General features: G+C 34.0%; 1 protein-coding gene across 1 annotated transcript in view; it reads left to right on the plus strand.

Annotated features, from left to right (window-relative positions):
* LOC140444252 (homeobox protein homothorax-like) overlaps positions 1 to 20,707 on the plus strand; it is a 174,276-nt gene that overhangs the window by 40,274 nt on the left and 113,295 nt on the right. The window contains exon 3 of the mRNA XM_072535998.1: positions 4,548 to 4,696. Coding sequence (XP_072392099.1) covers positions 4,548 to 4,696 — 149 coding nt within the window. The remainder of the gene's footprint in view (positions 1 to 4,547; positions 4,697 to 20,707) is intronic.

The raw sequence follows: 20,707 nt of genomic DNA on the forward strand, positions 1-20,707 counted from the left end.
ATAGGCTAATATTCCCTTCTCTGTGCCATGTTGTACCTGCTTGTTTTTTTATGTCATAGTCTCATCTTAATTTTTGACATCATCTTGGTCTTGACCTCGAGACGTCTCTTGGATACCACAGTGAAATTCTAATGGATCATCTATTGTCAGTTCTTCTCGCTAAAGGTTCGGCCCAGTGCCATTTTAAAGATGTGATTCTGTTGATTACAATCTATTCTTTCGCGATCTCTCTTTGTTATACTTAACATGCATCGCTCCATTGAGCTGTGAGTGACTTTGAGTTTCGGTGTTATCTCTTTCTTTAGCGTCCCAACTTTCGCAGGCGTATGTCATGATTAGTAGTATACACTGATCGAACGCATTTTTCTTTAGGTGGAGTGGTATTCTGCCCAAGCCAATTTCATTCTTCTGTTGATTTCTGGAAGTAAGGAGCCAGATTTATGTTTTTCCCAGGTATTCATACTGTTCTACTGTCTACTGCAGCGTTGTTTATTATTACATCTTGGACATCCTCATTGTACATGTTTTTTTTTTCATTTTTGGGCCAACTTCATTGCTAGCTGAATTTAGGGATATAAGTTCTTGGAGTTCTGCAGGATTATTAGCGATCAGAACGATGTCGTCTACAAATCTTAGATCACTAAAGTATTCTCCATCAATGGATAGGCCTTTGTTTTGCCAGTTCATTTTGCTGAATATATTTTCTAGGATTGCCTTTAAGAACTTTGGGGATATTACATCTCCTTGTCGGACGTCTCTGGTAGTGGAAAATTCTGGAGTGTTTTCATAGGTTTTTACTTTAGCTTTTGCTTTTCTATATATATTTACTAAAAATAATTTGTCAATGCGTTGGTTGGTCAAAGCTTTTATCACTGCTTCTATTAATATTGTTGCTCTGATAGTATGACTTCAACTTAAATGAATTAACAACAAAATATTTAATTTATATGCCATCCCTTTCCATTAATATCAATAATTACACTGTACACAATAGTATACCCTGCAGAATACGATATTTATCGTTTGGTTAGAATATATATTTTTCGAGAATATATGACAGTATAGCAGTTTCTGGTCTTGATCTGTTCTTTGCAAACATTTTGAGTCAATATGTCAATTCATTCGTGTGTCAATACAATTATAAATAGAGGAATTGATACAATTCTTTGAAAAGGTACAATTGATTGACGATATATTAGATGACACATTTCTTATGGTATCAATAGGAAAACTTATTAACATGATCATATTAAGAAGTATCATAGTCTTTAATAGTAAACAACTAAAATAATAAGTAAACATAGTCTTTATTTTCTCAGTCTGATTAAGTTATTTTATAATTTAAATAAAATTAGAAAGAAAAATAAATTCGTTTAATGCACTATCTACTTATTGCAAGTAGTTGATTTTATTCTTTCATCCTCATCTCAAACATTACTTTAAATTTTACTGCAAGCGCAGGTTATGGAATGTGTTCCTCCGGGTGGTCGCTCTTAAAAAATGTCAGTAATTAGATCAAAATTGGACGTATATGACAACTGACAATATAAAATCGCCAACAGCTCAAAAAAGGATGTCCGTCTTTGGTTTGATATCACTTGGACTGGGAATCGTTGAATACAAGTTTTTCTGAAGAGTGGTCTTTGAAAATACAAGCAAAATTATCGATAAAATTTAAGAAAATATTAATAGAAATACAATTTTTACAAACCATAAGAATTTATATTATTTGGAATTGTTTCCGGTAAAATAAATGAGGAATATTCATTAATTTCTAAAAAAATTCGCTTTAAAAACAAAAATCTTTGTCGCTATATGTTTATTATGGTAGATACTCAATTCGATGTTGTCCAAACGATTACAATTTCGGCAAAAATGCTGTTTGACATATAGTTAAGAATTTTCTTAGGATTTTTCCCAATTTAATTTTAAGATGCTGCATCCGAATACGATATTTCTTTTCAGTACTAATGTTTAATTTTTGATATATAATTAACCTAAGCAAATCTTACTAAATCTCATCAAGACAATTCCGCTCATTCGCATATCGAAACCATTTTTTCTAAGCTAACCTAAGTATATGGTACCAAATCACTTTATTTAGCTCGCTTCGCTTGCAATTCGAATCTTACCCTTTTTACTACAGGCATTTAATTCTCGATATTTCGGTCACTAATCAAGTTTACTTGAAACAATTTCAAACCTAACCAAACCTAACTATTTTTCATCTTTTGAGGGGGAGGTGGAAAATTTTCATAAGATACCAGGACCTATACCTGATTGTGTGTGATTCTCTCATCGCAGCTGCCCGAGCCTACCATATGTGGCGCACTCAATCTCAAGCTCCGCCGGGGCCAGAGCCTAACAGCTACACCCTCCGTTCTCTCAGCCACACTTATCTGTGAGTGCAAGCTAGGACTGCTCATTATATCTTCAGCGCTGCACACACCCCACGTCTTATTTGCTGTTCGTCTCTTCAACGTCTGCTCACTCTGGACGTCTACCGGACTAATGGAGAAGCCTTCTTGGCACTTTAAGCGAAAGCTGCGAAGGAGCTCCGCGATGTTTCCGCGCCACTCATTCATCCGATGCCGATGTATATTTCAGTCGCCACCCTGATACTACACCTGAAATATCTCAGGCTGCTCTCCTCAATCTCATTGGATGAAGTGTCTTTCTCACAAAAGCGTGGTCCTAGTATACGTACTTTCGTCCTCATTTATCCTCTCAATCATATCTCTCACAGACTTAAAACGAATTATGAAAGGAAATAATCCAATCGCCGTTGTCCACATTTGAGCGACGTCTTCAGGCCCGGTATAAGTGACTTGGTTCACTGAGCCACATTCTTTATTTCTCTTATTTGGCTTGCCATATCTGTATAGATGTGGCTCTTGTCTCATGCCTTGCATTTTCAGTCACTCCGCTGTTCCGACTTAACCAGTCCTTTCACACGCCCAGATCTGGGTAGACACGCAACCAGAGATGGCTTTCAGTGCTGTCGCAGATACAATCCTGTAGGTGCTTGCCACGCACAACAGACTTGTTTTGTCTGTGCGTGTTAAGAGCCTCGGCTAGTACGATATTTCTACCGCCTCAATCTAGACTGAGGCCGCTATAAAGGACGATAGATTGCACCACACCGTGCAAAACCCTCCTTCTTTCAGACGTGTTAGGCATTATCCCCTCCTCCAAGGAGGCCAAGGTAAACCTAACCTAAACAAACCAAACCTCACCAAGTCACCTATTTTGTATGAATGAATCATATTTATTGTAAAACAAGAATATTTTTTCAAATTACCAAAGATTCTAATCATTAAAACCTCCAACTAAATATGGCAACCGAACTTATGAGTTGTCACAAATTCATTAAAATAACCTAACCTTAAAAATGTTGAATCGTGCTTGGCTAATATTTTTTTTTCTAGTGTGCTACTTGGCTTATATTTTTATCTTAGTGTCCTATACCCGTATTTGGGCGTCAGCAAATCCTCTGCATATAATAAATGTGTTGTCTATCCTTCAGTGTACACAGATATAGGAGACCCAAAGTTTAACCTCAAATCTGAACGACTAAGTTTAGAGCAGCTACTAGACATTAGACAGATTACGACTTCGTGGTTTATCAGGGCCTTTGAAACGGATACTTTTTGACTTTGGTAGCGGGAAACCGAACCCACATCATTCAGCACCAAAGGTGGATACACTCACCCTTGATCTGCTTAGGTCCGTTAATATTTACTGGCACCGAAAAAGGATGATCATTTAGTATGTTTCTTTATCGCTAACAAACGGTCCTGTCTAAAATCTAGCACATGTATGTCTTTGTATGACCATATCTATTAAGATGTTACCTTTTCTACTTAATTCGATAAGATGTGATTTTCAAAACTTAGTTTATAAAGTTTAGTACCTATATTTAAAATATATTAAGTACTTTTACAGCTTAATACTCTAAATAACTTTTAAGATATTAAAAAAATACTATTTAGGTTGAAAGGATCACATGAAAGAATAGGCAAATGTAAACAACAAAGGTGTCTGCTTTTATTTTTGTATACATATCAGCTTTTTTATATATATATATATAGAAGAAACAATGGAGTCAATATAGCAAATAATATTTGAGATTAATTTTTTTTTATTTGTAAATGTATGCATATGTATTTTCTTCAGAAAGAAGACAGCATTTTGCAGGCATATGGAATGCATAATTTTAAAAGTTCGTATACAACGTCATCCTCCTCTCAGGCTGCCATCCTCACTATTATAATTAACAACAACCTATTCTTTCATTTGGATTCAGTAATATTTCTTTTATACCCAAAATTATTTTTATTTTCTCCAATATTCATAGTAATCAAATCTTATTTTTACTTAAAATTAGAGGTGTGTTACACGGACAATCGACATACCCACTATCAAACGACCATTCCAAAAACACTTTGATCCAAGTTTGTTTAATTGTTAGGGCCAATTTTAGGTTTTTATGTTTTTTATTAGATTGTAATTACTCTAAAAAGCATTGAATTTCTTGATTGTTGCAGGTGAAGCGAGTAATGCGAGTATCGGTAGCGGGGAGGGCACTGGAGAGGAGGACGACGATACGAATGGAAAGAAAAATCAAAAAAAGAGAGGCATATTTCCCAAAGTAGCAACAAATATACTCAGAGCGTGGTTATTTCAACATTTAACGGTAAGTGGACCCTACTGTATAAACGATATACTCGTCAATGATTATCCACGGGGTCAGTTATACTATAGTTTTTTTTAATATGTATGTTTATTTAAAATCTACATCCATATAGAGTATCAAATAAATAAGTGACGTTTTAGGCGATGAGGGGAACGTCCAATGTTATTTCACCTTATTCTATTTGGGTTATTCTTGAAGTAGATCTTATGCTAGGTTCTATCTAGACTTATTGTGGTTAGGCCATTGGTGTGCAGTTCCTTTGCTAATTTATTGTTATGGTTTATTGTGCACTGATTTTGTGACTTCGTAGCTCCTTAGATTTCGTCTTAAAGTCATAATGAAGTGCCTGGTTGTTTACGACCATGGCGCATCTACTGTCGATCTTAGTGTTTTAGACTGTACCTGTTGGATGATATTCAGCGACCTAGGTTTTGCACAGTCCCATAGGTGTAATCTGTAGTACCAAATAAGTACGGCTTTTGTATAAATTAATTTTGTCTTGGATGCTAAATTTTGATGTTCGTCCTAAGAGCCAGTACATTTGCTGAAATTTAATTTTGGTCTATATGTATATATATTTCTTACAACTGAAGTGTTGGTCAAGATGGAGGCCAAGGTATTTTGTCTCTATTACTGTTGGTATTATCCATTCTGACAGGTGTCTAGGTGTTATGGCGTTTGGTAAATGTTATTGGGATTGATTTTCTTTTGTTTACTGTTGTTCTTTATCTTGCGCAATAATCAATAAATAAGTTTAGGTAATGTTAGATCATGCGAAGCTAATATGAGATCTTCGTTTATAGCTAGTATCGCTATTGTAGTCTGGTATATCGGCTGTGTAGACCGAGAAAAGCGGCAGCCCGACAATACTAACCTGTTGGACACCAGAGTTGAAAGGAAAAAGTTTTTTGATCGTTAAATTTAACGCATTTATTTGATATGTAGGATTTGAGTAGGAGGAAATATGTAATTGCTGGATAATATGATTTTTAATTTGTAGAGTAGGTCTCTGTGACAGACTTTGTTAAACGCTTGAGAAATATTTTTTTTCTTTAAAAATTAAAATTTCTTTTCTTTAAATTTTTTTGATATTTCATTTACCATTCGATGGAGTTGTTGGGTAGTGGAGTGATTTTCTCGAACACGAAACTGATGTTTTGATAGTAATGCAGGGAATCGTGATCTGCGTACATTTTTTTAGGAGTAATCTTTCAAAAACTTTGCTTGCGGTAGGTAGCACGCCAATGGGTTAGTAATATGTTACTTCATTGAGCTGTTTTCCAAAAATTTCCATATTTTTTAGCATGCGGTTAAATATTAACTGATAGCAAAATAATAGATAAGGAGGGACATTTGACATTCTAGATTAATTAATTCTTCCACCGCTTCAGCAATATCTAGTGGTTCGGTTTGAAATCCTCTTGTAAGATAAGCAGCAAAGTTGCTTCACGTCAGAGATAGATGATCGCTCATTCTTTCGATAAACTGGATATATTTACATTATAATTAGGTAGAACCCCTCAATTATTAATTATACATAACTGCATACGCGAGCTCCCACAGTTTGGCCAAAATAAATGACTTTTTGAACATTCAAAGCGTCGGAACTTTCATCCATTATTCAGCCTTGATCTTGCACCAAATAACTTCTTTTTATCCCCATCCACCGGAAATAAATTGTATGATCAAGGTTTCCCGGCGTTTCAAAATGCATATTTTAAACTTTTTGTCTCATTTGTTCAAATCCCCCATTTGTAGTGGAAATGTACCACAAAATGTATTTAACTGCATTCAAAATTGTAATCGATGCTCATCTAGTATAATTTTTTAAAAATAATATTTATTTTCAAGGATAGAAAGTTGTTTTTGCTTTTGTGTTCGAAAATATTAAAAGTTTACTTACGATCGGAAAAACTTTAATAATTTTCCTTTTTATGTCATATTTCATTTAATAAATACATAAATAAATAAAGATTAACATTTTGTACATTTTATAATTTTTCAAAGACGTAAACTTTACTCCTTTTAAATAAAATCTTGAGCAACCAGTACATTACAAAATTACAAAAAATATGTCAGAACGTAAAAATTACTTCAGAATTTTTCATCCGTTAAGGACGCAGGACACATGTCTGCGATGAGTTTTCCTGTCGGGATAAACTGGGATATATTCACCGGAAATACAGCCTCAGATGCATCCATACCGGAAATGAAATCTCGTAGCCGGAAAGACTAGTTTTTTACGTTTCTATCGGGACGTTATAAATAGCCGTTAAATCCAAGGGGTACAAATAACTTTGCAGCCACCCTTATGTATTTTGGATTGACTGTAGAATATTCGATTGATTGAAAAGAATAGAATGGAATCAGTTGTGGCTTTCTTTTGATGTTGGTAGAGGAGTTTATGGATGTTAGAGTGTGAGGGTGTGTTAAGAATATTTTTTCTTAAATTCTTTTAAAACTGTTACCAACATTTTAATTAGTTTAAATACGATTAATGAAATCGATATTTTTTATATTGACTATTAAGTACTTCTTTTTTGCTTTACAATTTATCAGAATTTTGTACAATAGGTATTGGTAGTAATAATGTATAATTGTAATAAACATTGTCGTCACACAAGGTCAAGTTATTGTCTAACAAAAGCCCTAAATTAGCGGATCAAAATGAACCTATTTTACAATTTTGTTAGTGAGCAGTTTCCTAGATAATCAAAATAAATATATTTGGTCAGTCGCCTAAAAACTAACATAATACCTCTGTATTAATTCAACAAACTGAGTTCGTATCGCAGTATTCGCAATTGTCGCTGTTAATATTGTTATTGTCGCTATTGACTAAGAACTCCATAGTTTTCTACAGAAGTGAAAAAAAAATGCAAAGAAAAGAAAAAAGCTTAACTGAAATACATTTTAACCAAAACACAAGAAGCATACCATAATTAAGACAATTAGAATCAAAACACATGCACTTTTAAGAAAAATAAATTATCATCACTATGAACGCTCTTCGAATGAAATGGAACATGATTTTTACGGTCTGCAAAAGGAAATATGACGCTTCATAAGAAGTCAAAAAACGGAGGTAAAGGATATAATAGAACCAAAACCTATAGAGAAGGATACGTGGATTGATTACCTAAAAAAGCTTTATGCAGAGGAAGAACAAACGACGCTAGAACCGCAACATCAGAAATTATAACAACTGAAGAACTTAATATAAATGTACAGGAAGTTTGGAAAATACTTAAAAACCTGAAGAACAGAAAAGCAGCAGGAAAAGACGGGACACCAAGCGAATTACAGAAATATTGGGGAGCAGCATTGACGAAACAATTAACAACATTAATTAATAAAATTATAAAACACAATAAAATACCGGAAGAATGGAGAACAAGCGAACTAATTCTACTATTTAAAAAGGGAGATAAAAAACAGCCAGAAAACTACCGAGGTATAAAGTTTTTAAGTACTACGCTAAAACTTACAACTAAAAGTGCTAATAAATAAGAGAATAAGTTTAGCAGATGAACAATAGGGTTTTCGTAGTGGAAAATTCTGTTCAGATACAATATTCCTTATAAAGCAAATTACTACGAAATCACTAGAGTATAATACAGCAGCATTTCTGTGTCTGCTTGACCTAAAGAAAGCGTTTGACAGAGTAAGACTCAAAGATTAATCCATCTTCTGTATAATAGAGAAGTTACCCTAAATATTATAAAAACTATCGAAAAAATCTACCAAAACAACAAAATGGAAGTCAGAATAGATGGACAACTTACAGAACCTATAAAAATAGGCAGCGGAATAAGACAAGGGGATTTATTGAGCCCCATACTCTTCAATTTGATCATGGATGAAATCGTCAAAAGCGTTAACAAAGGAAGAGGATATAAAATGGAATACAAGGAAATAAAAATACCTGTTACGCAGGCGACGCAATATTGATAGCCCATGATGAAGATTGTCTGCAAAGACTGGTCCACAGATTTAACATAAGAGCAAAATAGTTTATTATAACAATCTTATATGAGAAAACTAAAACAATAGTAGTCAGCAAAGAACCAACCAGATGTAAAATAGAAATTGATGGCATTGAACAAGTAATGGAAATAAAATACCTGGGAATTGCACTATCCAGCTATGGAGACCAGGACAAAGATGTGAGAGATCAAGTACAAAAAGAATATAACAGTATAAAAAGAATAGTACAGTATATAAATGAATGGACACCAAATAGAAAAGGTTCTTTTATCTTTTATTACTACTCTTCAAGGACATGCGTGTTTCGAACCATTAGTTTGCGCTTCGGATTCTTTTGATTGTCGACGAATCGACAAATGCGTAAGTCCTCGAGAAGCAAGCTTAATAAAAAACGAGCATTTCAGAAAAACACCTTCGTAGCACCACTTTATACAACATCATCTGCAGTAGGAGTCCGAAACGTTAGGATGAAGTATTTCCAGGCTACGGTCTGAAGACTATAAACACATCGTTACAAAATATTTTACTTATTTGACTGGAACTTTATTACAGTTACAATAAATTTCACATTTTCCTCCTTTTTGTTCAATACAATTAGAGATAGTGTAGTTCGTTTTTGTTTTATGATAAATGCACAATAAGTACTAATAATATACCATACCAAAGAGTAAAATCAACATTTTCCATTAAAATTAATATAACGGTCTCAAAGACTAATGTTATTAAAGGCGTAGATAATGCCAAATAATTCAGTAATTTTGGCCGAAACTTTCCTCAACCTGGGGCTAAGTTTCGTGACCTCTGCTGCTCAGCACGACCGAACTTCAGGTCGTAACGAAACACTGCCATAAAATTATTATTATAAATGTGGTGGTGGCTGTGCAGGAAATTAGAGGACCCTCACGTACAGCCGGGGATTAAAAGAAGGCCCCTAGGACCGCTCATTCTCTGCTTGTGGCATTTAATACAGCTGTCGGGTATTTCGGACATCACAAGGATATGAGCTTATTCTCCGTATTTATTTAAACGACATTTTAACCAAATTGTAACAAAATCAACTGTAAACATTCAATGGAAAACTATAATCTTATCCCATTAACGTTTTTTTTTTCTTGTATGAGTGTTTGAGGATCTTTTCTTTCGCTGCGCTGTACAAAAGTTTTAAAACTTGTTTCAAATGTATACAACTATTACTACAAATCGTTGTTTAAAGTCGTAATATCATTTATATGATCTATTTTAAAACAACAACATCTCAAACAACATTCACAACAAAAACTTATAAAAGGTTTCCAAAAATTCACCAATTTTTTATGTTCACTTGTACTTTTTCAATTTTTAGAGACCGCAATAGATTTTTCACAACAACATTCCAAAAATGTATTATTTTGTTTATTTTTTTATATTGACTGGTACTTTCCAATTGAAGAATGGAAATTAGAAAGGACCAAAGTGCCAAAAGCAAACTGTTGAGATAGTTTAAAAAAACAGAATAGATCCAAAAACATTACTGACACAAACTTGATCACATATATTTAACATAAAATGGCAAATGTATCCTAAGAAAGCTTATTGCAAGAGCAACTTTCTCTAGCTAAAAACAATATTTTAAGGAAGCAAATTAGGAAAGGGCTTAAGTGTCTTAGCTTTTATGAGATACCTTTTAAGGAGTTTTCTTGTTTTTTTCAAGCATTTTCTTTAATCTGAAGCAGCTGTTTGTAGAAAAATTGGTGTTACGGGGACTGTATGGTAATATGGAATCATGCTTCGAAGGGACGTTTTTTTATTTTTGATACCCTACTGTCTAATATCAGTTGACTATATCAGCTTGTGTGTTCAGCTAAAATTTTTCCTTTTTTCTTCAAGTGTTTCTTAAGACAATCAAGTGCTTCTTAAGACACAGACTGCGATTAACAAGCTGTAGAAGACATGGGGCAATTTGGTTGGTTCCACGAGAAACTATTCCCTCATGCCACATACAAATATAGGCCTTATTAGTATCATCAACAGGAACTAAGTTATAGCAATGATGGAACAACCATGACCTGCTAAAGATCCATAGATAAATAACATTTTGTACTTCCGGGATCTTGAGAATCAACGCTCTAGCCTTCTTGCTCTTACGGCGATGAAGCTCTAGTTGGATTATGGCAGATGCATTTAACCCATCCTTGTGACATGTACTTCACGTATTAACTAGTGGTCTGTGGAAAGAGAGGCTAGGCAAATCCTTGATGAACACAGACTTATAGGTGACTGTTGAAACTGGACGCATTTGCAAAAGTCTTTGAACAATCTTTAAATGTTCAAACCAAGACTAATGTACGCCTTTTCGGATTCAGCTTTTCAATAATGACCAACATCCGTTGGGATCGGTGATGTTTATGTAGTTTTTTACCATTAAAAGATCAGATGCAGAAAACTTTGGAGCGGCATGTATGATACGTTTATCAGTACATATAACACGTTTTACGCAAATTTTTCTTCTCGACTATCACGCGCAATCTTTTAGCGTTAACAGCAAAAGTACCTCGAAAGATTTTGTTACATAACTGGACAAATTTTCCATTTTCATTTCCAAAGCGAATAGAATATTATTACTTGACGAAGACTGTCTTGTTCATCCTCATACAAACCATGTCGTTTTTTTTGACTACTTAAAAGCCCCGTTAGAAAAGTGCCTTAATGTCTTCTTTTTTTCTAATTTTCTTCTATTCGAATACACTATCAACTACAATCACACAACAAAAGTATACAGCTGACTCATGTAGATGTATAGAAGTAGCGACATCGGAACTGTTGAACTTACGACCTTTCTAACGAAAATGGTACCGTATCTATAGAAATTCCTGAAACTCTAATTTTAATGCTGGCAGTAATGCTTCTAAGGACTTCTTAGAACTTCCTAAGACGACAAACGGGGACCTTAGATCATTTTTACGTCAATATTTCAAATTTGAAAAAAAATGGGACTTTGGCCCATTCTAATTTCCACCCTTCAATTGTTAGACACAACAATAGAATTTAGTCACGTATTTTTAAAACTAGGAGACCTATGTATAAGAAAATATTAAATAAGTAATGTGTAGTAAAATAGTGAGCATACAAAAACAGTAAGTTTAAATTTATAATTTGTCTGAAAAGCCTATTTTTCAGCGAAGTATGTCCATATATTGTGGAAAATAAACGCATGGTTTTATGTATCCTTCATTAAATAACTGATAAAAAATAATAAATAGCTCCAAAATTAAAATAGAATATAGTACTGATTTTGGAATTAATTAAATGATAGTAAATCGTTTCAAAAACAGTAACTCTTTTATTTTTAGTTCGACACTACTCACTGAAACAAAAGCCTTGATATGTTCAATAAATATCCATATCCGTTATGAATATAATTAAAACATAAATAATTTTATATAATAGCAATACTTTCCTCCCGCTGTTATCTGTAATTTAGGCCTTAAATTTATTACTCACGATTTCTCATGGTGCTTTGTACTTACTGCTATTTTTACGAAATAAATCATGATACTATTCCGTCATCAAGTAAAATTCATACCGCTCTAGTGCACTGGGAAACTAGAAGGGCCTTAATCGTTTAAGCTTATGGCATAGGCGCATAAAAGAGAATGACGGGAGAGATATAGCGGTCGTATTTGGCTTAAAAAAAAAGTATTTGGTGAATTGCGCATATAGTATGTATTTAATATGGACAAAAAATTCGTGCTACTACAAAAATATTAATTTCAAATTGCAAAAATATAGTTAAAATATGATGATTGGTTCGAAAAGCGTTAGAAGAATACATAATATTGTTAAAAAAGTATAATATCGTAAGGAGTTGGGCTTGGTTAAAAATTCTGCTTTGAGTAGGGACATATGGTTCCCGGTTAGCTATACATTTACATCGGCATATTGCCGTATAATTTAATACTTTTAAGTATGTTCTCTTCAATTTAAACCCAACAACTGTTTGGTTTTACAGTTAGTTCTGCAAGTACTCCAAAAGTTCACTGAAGTTTAGGCCGAAAACGTTCTGAAATTTTCATAATCCATTTGGATTTTTAATTTAATTTTTTAGTTAAATATAAACCACTTAGAACAGAATTTCTAAGAACAGAACAGAACAGAAGTTTTTACTTTGATGTTTGAGTTTTTTAACTAATATGATATATAGACAACTCCCAGGAACTATCCCATTTTAAGCTTATAATATTATAACTCCTAGCATAATAGGTTATTAAAAGTATCAAACAAAATGTTAAGATCTTCATATTTTAGTCCCTTAAAGTATACCTGTATCGTAGTGCATGGACTTCTATCTGTGAATTTTTATCGCTCAAATTTTCCTTGTATACTATTCTTATACGAAGTAATATTTCGGTACTTGAGTACTGATCCCTTCTTCTGCTTTCTTTGGGTTATTTATTTCCAGCGATACATACTATTTTTTCTCATTCCGTTTGAACAATACTTTTACTCTTGCTTTTTTTGTAGCATCCAATATTTTCTTCTTTATATATATATATATATATATATATATATATATATATATATATATATATATATATACAACGGTATTTAGGCGCCACGCCCTTGCGGTAGGGATCTATGGAGGAGTATCACTGAGACGCAAGCCCTTGTCTCTTGCCGTACTGCTCCATCATAGGCCGATCAGATATCAGCATATTCTAGTCTAAGCCGCAGATTCATCTAGAATTTTAAACTGCTGCGTTAGCCTTTTTTATTTTTCTGTACACCGAGCTGGGACTCGAACCCACATCCACTGAACCATTCGACAGTGAAGCGAATGAGAATCGGCCGCCTAGCCCGCTTGGCTATCTGACCGACTTCTTCTTTTTATCCTTTCATAATTTGGACAATATGTTCTTGTTCTCTCACGATTCTTCTTAATATGTAAAGCTATTTAAACATGTTTTCTTTCTTTCAATATATACCAAATTGATAGGTTTTAGTGTATATGAGAAACAATTCCTAGAATACTAGAATAGAAGAATAAGACATAAAACGATACAATGATAATAATGATAAAACTTTATAATGGTCACACCTGCTCTGGTATATGGGTGTCAAATCTGCGTAATTAAGCAATGAGATAACTCTAAAATACCAGCTAACGAAATGAGGGTTATATAATTCTCAGAAGAATTAACGGCATTACTTACGGCAAGAACTGCATAGATCAAGTTTTCAGATTTTAAATCCAGGATATTAGTCTTCTTTCTAATCTATTTTTGTAACGTTAACTGAAGAAGTTCTAATCGTTGTTGGTTTCTCATTACATTATTTTAAGGAATTCCATGTTGGTAATAAGATCAACCCAAGAACTTATCAGAATATGCCTGTAGCACCACATTTTTATCCCTTCCATTTTCATCATCGATAACAACAAACATATGTTATATATATATATATATATATATATATATATATATATATATATATATATATATATATATATATATATATATATATATATGTATATATATATATATATATATATATATATATATATATACAACGGTATTTAGGCGCCACGCCCTTGCGGTAGGGATCTATGGAGGAGTATCACTGAGCCGCAAGCCCTTGTCTCTTGCCGTACTGCTCCACCATAGGCCGATCAGACACCAGCATATTCTAGTCTAAGCCGCAGATTCATCTAGAATTTTAAACTGCTGCGTTAGCCTTTTTTATTTTTCTGTACACTGAGCTGGGACTCAAACACACATCCACTGAACCATTCGACAGTGAAGCGAATGAGAATCGGCCTCCTAGCCCGCTTGGCTATCTGACCGACTTCTTCTTTTTATCCTTTCATAATTTGGTTAATGTGTTCTTGTTCTCTCATGATTCTTCTTAATATGTCTGTTTATACTATTTCTAATATTTAGTATGTTGTGAAGCTATTTGAACCTGTTTTCTTTCTTTCAATATATACCAAATTGATAGGTTTCAGTGTATATGAGAATTCCTAGAATACTAAAGAATAAGACATGATAAAACTTTATAATGGTCACACCTACTCTGGTATATGGATGTCAAATCTGCTTAAACAAGCAATGAGATAACACTAAAACACCAGCTAACAAAATGAGGGTTATATAATTCTCAGAAGAATTAACGGCATTACTTACAATAATACATACACACATAACAATTCCATGTTTGTCATATTAGATCAAGTTTTCAGATTTTAAATCCAGGATATTAGTCTTCTTCCTAATCTATCTTTGCCGTCAACTTTTTTTTTAACGTTAACTGAAGCAGTTCTAATGGTTGTTGGTTTCTCATTACAATATTTTAAGGACTTCCATGTTGGTAATAAGATCAACCCAAGAACTTATCAGAATACGCCTCTAGCACCACATTTTTATCCCTTCCATTTTCATCATCGATACATTTTTTTTATGAAAAAGTGTTTTAAGTTTAATAGGTATCCTATAGTAAATGGGACGTGCTGATCACGAATCTGTACTTAGTTTTTTTCCAGTATGTCAGGTATGTCAAACTTTATGCAAAATTGAGTTGTTCTTAAAAAAAGAATTCAATATAACCTACGTTAGACAATAATTGTTTTTTTTTAATAAAACCGTTCTCTTTTTTCATGAAAACTGCGTTTTGTGATCTTCTTTTTATGGATTTTTGTAATCGAGTCTCTTTTCAAGGTCCAGCAGTAATCAGCCATCATTCTTATATCCCATCTTCCTTGGTAACGTTTCTAAATCTCCTTTATATCTTGATGGAACCTCGCTCCCTGCTCCTCGCTGACTACTCCAAGATTTTCGGGAAAATCGTCAAGGTGAGAATCCAGAAAATGAAGTTTGACGCTCATATTGCATCCCAGTTTTTTATAATTTTCGACCATGTTGGCTACAATTTCTTTACAGTTTGGAGACTCCTTGTTTCCAAGTAAACCGTCTATGACTTCTACGAAAGAACTCCATGCTTCATATTCGTCCTGAGTGATTGTATTCTGGAACAATCTGTCTGATTTTAAGGTTCGACTTTGAGGGTCTACAAAAATTCCTTCTTTAAGTTTAGCTTCAGACAGTGCAGGAAATTTATCGCACAGATATCTAAAGCTTTAACAAACTGCTTCAATCAATAAATCCTAACTTTATGTCAAGAGGAGACAAAAGAACTAATTTTGGGTCAACTGGTGTATCACGGTACACATTTTTTTGTCCCGGTACAAGTCTTTCTCTAATTAAGACACGGTCGAAGTCTCCATTACGTAAAATAGTGTCATATTGGGTCAAGATTATGGATTATACAAATATTACACTACTGTATATTGTTTTTTATTTCTAAATGTAAAGTATTATGATTATTTAAAGGCCACATGTTCTGCTAAGTAAGTATAGTATGATTTGAATAACCCACTTTATATCGATTAATAAATTAGAATTCGTTAAACATATAGAAATAGACATTGTTGAGTAAGGATGTGATCTCTTATTCTTCCGTGACTACTTAACATTGAAAAGAACCTATTTTTGCTAACAAATAATGCCTGCTGCAGCATTATTGCAATAGGAATGAAAGCACATGCAACTGCAGTATGTGTTATTTAGGTATCAAACGCAGCTCTCAGTTTTTGAAGATGGTACCCATGCTATTTTTAATTATTTTCCAAATTCAAAAGATTGCCATATTAAAATGGAACTGGCAGGAAAGAGCGAATTATTAAATGGTAATCAAGAGCAAACAAGAGAAGTAGAGGCAAACCTCAAACTAGATGGACTGATGACATTAAGCGTTCACGAATGGACACACCTAAGGAAGACTTACGTCCTAAGATGGATGGAATAGCTGGTAATGATGACGATGATGACCCATGCTAATTAATGCCGTTTTAGTTTTTTATTATATTGTATTTACATGTTGTTGATTGCAAAATTTTATTTAACCAGTCATTTTTGTGTAATTTTTATAAATGTTCTTCCACAAATCCACAATGTTATTCATATAGCTTCTCTCCTTCAATTTTTTAGTAACTAACCCGAATTTTCGTGTTGTGGTACACATTTAATGCTCAAACGCTTCTAATCTTAACAAATTAGAAGCGTTTGAGTTATGGTGTTACCGTCGCATGCTCAGAATCCCGTGGACAGCACACATATCTAACGAACACGTGCTAGAGACCGTGCACAAAGAGGGAGAATTGATCAACATCATCAAAATGAGAAAGGTCCAATACTTCGGTCATATAATGAGAGGACCTAAATATCGCTTACTCCGGTTAATCATTCAGGGCAAAATCGAAGGAAAACGTTGGGTCGAAAGAAAACAACTGTCCTGGCTGCGTAACATTAGACAATGGACAGGTCGAACGGTCGAGGAACTGTTTCATCTAGCTGCCGACCGAGAATCATTTCATCAGCTTGTCAATATGACGATAGCCAACGCTTGAATACAAGCACGGCACACAAAGAAGAAGAAGGTACACATTTCTTTTTGTTTAAACTACTTTAATGAATAAATTCATGTTTAAAATATTTTCGTTATATCGAGAAAATAAGATATCGATAGAGTTTTCTGTTTGTCGAAGTAGCTGCGCATAACTGTCGCGATCGTTGTCAAACTTAACAATTAATGTGTGTAAAATCAATTAGTCACACAAATTTTAAGTGCATAAAGGATAATGTTAACTTGAAACATGTTTTTTCTTTTTAGAAATGAATATATGATATTTGTATTGTTGGCAAAGGTACGCCTATGGATTGGTCGGTCGGTCCAAGCCCCTCGCAATATCCGATAGCAAGATTAGCGCATCGCGCTTAATGAGTCGTGCAACTAATCCCGGATCAGAGAGCGAGTGAGAGCGATACCCGTCCAGGGACGTCCATCAAATATTCACGCGCCGTCTTTAGCATGGGTCCGATCGCGGCGTAGACTGCAAAGGCGGTCTCTTTAACGCCTCCATCAAATATTGAAACTCGCAACGGAGAAAAAGTCTGAAAAAGTCCCACGAGATCAGCGACTAAGCGTTATCTACGGTTTCCGACGGGCATCCTTTAATTCTGGCTGACAGGTGGACGGCGAAGGATTTCCTGTGGGAGCCACTCTGACCATCTTATATCACGCCGCCCCCGATACGGATGGACGGAATACGGATGAGGGGGGTGGGTTGGACTAGCGACGTTGGCTTTGCATGCATGTGGCGGCCAGATAAAGCGCCGCCAACGTTAAACGACACGACCAGAGATGAAATCGACCTGAGGGGGTCCTTCACTAATCCCTCTTTGTACGTGATACTCTAGCTTCCGACCATTACGCATTTGAACCTACTCATAAACCATTAGATTATATATTTAAAGATCGTTTGGCTGATCTCCCCATGATAACACTAACTTTTAACAATTCCTTGCCGATTAGATATACTTATTTCTTATGTAATATCAACCGAAGACAATTGGTTTATGTATGTGTGGTTTTTTGTCTATGATGGAATATAATTTTTCAAAATGGAAGGGAAAGACTTTAGCATTTGTGGGCAAGGATTAAATAGTCATTTGGGACAACTAATTAAAACAAACAAACAAAATCAGGCTACAAGAAAAAAGCAACAAGTCTTACTTGATTTGCATTCGAAAAAATATATTTATTTAAAAATACAAAAAAATCTAACCTAGATAAATAAGTGACTTGAAGAGCCAATTTAATGTGAGGAATGGCGGGAAAAAGAGCAAAACTAAAATGATTGGACTGCTGGACATAAGATCAAATATGAAAGGTACAATAATCTAATAGTACAGTGTACACAGAAAAATAGACAATAAACAATAAATACTTAAAATGTGTTGCCTAAACGACCTAAAATTAATGCGCAGGCACAAAGTAGAGGAGTGTAGCAATAAAGAGAGAAAAGTGGAAGAAATTAGGAAAGGCTTGGGTCCAATGTTAAGAGAATGAAGGTGGTATAGACAGATGGATATAATTTTTGCATTTCTGAAATAATATATTTCAAATCTGAGATGTTTGCAACATTTGATTTGTCCATTTCTAAAAGTAGTTATTTATTCTAAGGCTCTAATAGTCTGGCTTTAACGGATGTCTTTATAAGACAGACTACATTTCACTATAGTGCAGTAACTATAAAACTATTAACAATCTAAATGAAACACTAGACAAATAGAACGATTTACAGATTAGACTCTCGAGGAAAACAAATATGTACTTATAAAACGATATCTCCAGGAAATGGAAGAATCCTGGATAAAGAAATACAGAAGGTGTGTCAAAATTTGCAAACAACAACAGACCACGCGATGTTTATGTTAACGTACATGATTACCTCTTTTGCTTCGTATTGATAGCACTGTTTTTCTTTAATTTTCATTGTTCACGGTATCTTTTGAAGTTCCTAAATCCATGATGTCGCATTGAGCAAGTCAAGGAAGTAAAATGTCGCATTGAGCAAGCTTGACAAGCTTTCGTAAAATTCAAGAAGGTACTGACTTGTTCAGAGTTCGATCTTCAACTGAGACTAAGGTTTACTAAGTGCTACGTGTGGTCAGTGCTGCTATATGGCGTAGAGGGCTGGACACTCAAAACGAGGGATATAAACAGATTAGAAGCTTTCGAAATGTGGCTCTATCGCCGTATCCTAAAAATACCATGGACAGCGAAAATCACAAATATAGATGTCCTTAAAAGAATAAACCAAGAACGCCAACTTTTCGAAACCATCAAGAAAAGGAAAACGGCGTATCTAGGTCACATCATGCGAAATGAAAAATACCAGTTCCTCCAACTTATAATCGAGGGTAAAATTGAAGGCAAGAGAGGAATGGGACGCAAGAAAATGTCCTGGCTCCGAAACATAAGGCAATGGACAGGGATTAACGACATACAATCTCTGATACATATTGCAAGAAATAGAGAATTAATGGAAAATGTGATCGCTAACATCCATTAGTGGATTTGCATCTAAAGAAGAAGAAGAAATCCATGTTGTTTGTATTTTGCTTATGCCATATTAAAGTAGTCTGCTATACTCCGTCATTGTTTATATATTTTTTACAAAATTCAACACAGACGCGATAAAACGCATCCCTGTCTAACTGCTCTACAGATCTTCATTTCCTCTGACCGTTGCCCATCATTTGAATTATGGAACTTTGGTTCCCATATAATGTTTGGATTATCTTTATGATTTTACTGTTATTGTACTTATTCATAAGTATTGATTAGTTTTTCATATCTTTCTCTATTGAAAGGTTTTTCGTATAAAAAAACACAAGTTTAGGTCAACGTTTACATCACGCTGAATCAGTATGTTAATGGCAAATAGTCTTTCTCGAGTACCCATTCCATTTCGGATTCCGAACTGCGTCTTACTAATAGCAGTACTTTTAAAGTATATGAGCCAATACTTCGAAGTTATCGTCATCCACTTCCACTAGTTTTAATAGTTCCACGGGTATTTCATTTAATCCAGCTGCCTTATTAAGCCATTATTATGTTAAATATAATGTAATGATAATGATGACAACTGCTTAAAAGGATCACTCAGTGTGTTTGTGTTTTATAAGTGTATAATTTACAAAATATATAAAGGTGTTTGAATGCTGACAATTAATTGGTTTTACCTTTCGAAAAATATATATGTTTTAACAACTCAATAACTTCATTATTAAGGTTGGTCTGCACCCCCCAAAAGGCAAACCCCAAATTCAAAAAATTTGAAAAAATTTGAGAAGGTATATGTGATAACTAGAAGTATTTTGACAACTTTTAAACAAACTTCATGTTTTCGTTTTTGAAAAAACTCAAAAAAACTACTTTTTTCCAAGTATAAAGCGGGAAAACCAAACATAGGATTTTGTTAATTTTTTTACAGCATCAAGATATGATTATAAGAAATACTATAAGAAAAATAATATGTTTCGGCTTATAATAAAGTTACCGGTAAGAAACCGAAAATTTTTTTAATAACAACGTATATAAAACTGTAAAAGTGGAAAATATTTGCAATAAAACGTTAAATAATGCATA

Source organism: Diabrotica undecimpunctata, chromosome 6 (genome assembly GCF_040954645.1).
Source record: "Diabrotica undecimpunctata isolate CICGRU chromosome 6, icDiaUnde3, whole genome shotgun sequence".
Lineage (NCBI taxonomy): Eukaryota > Metazoa > Arthropoda > Insecta > Coleoptera > Chrysomelidae > Diabrotica > Diabrotica undecimpunctata.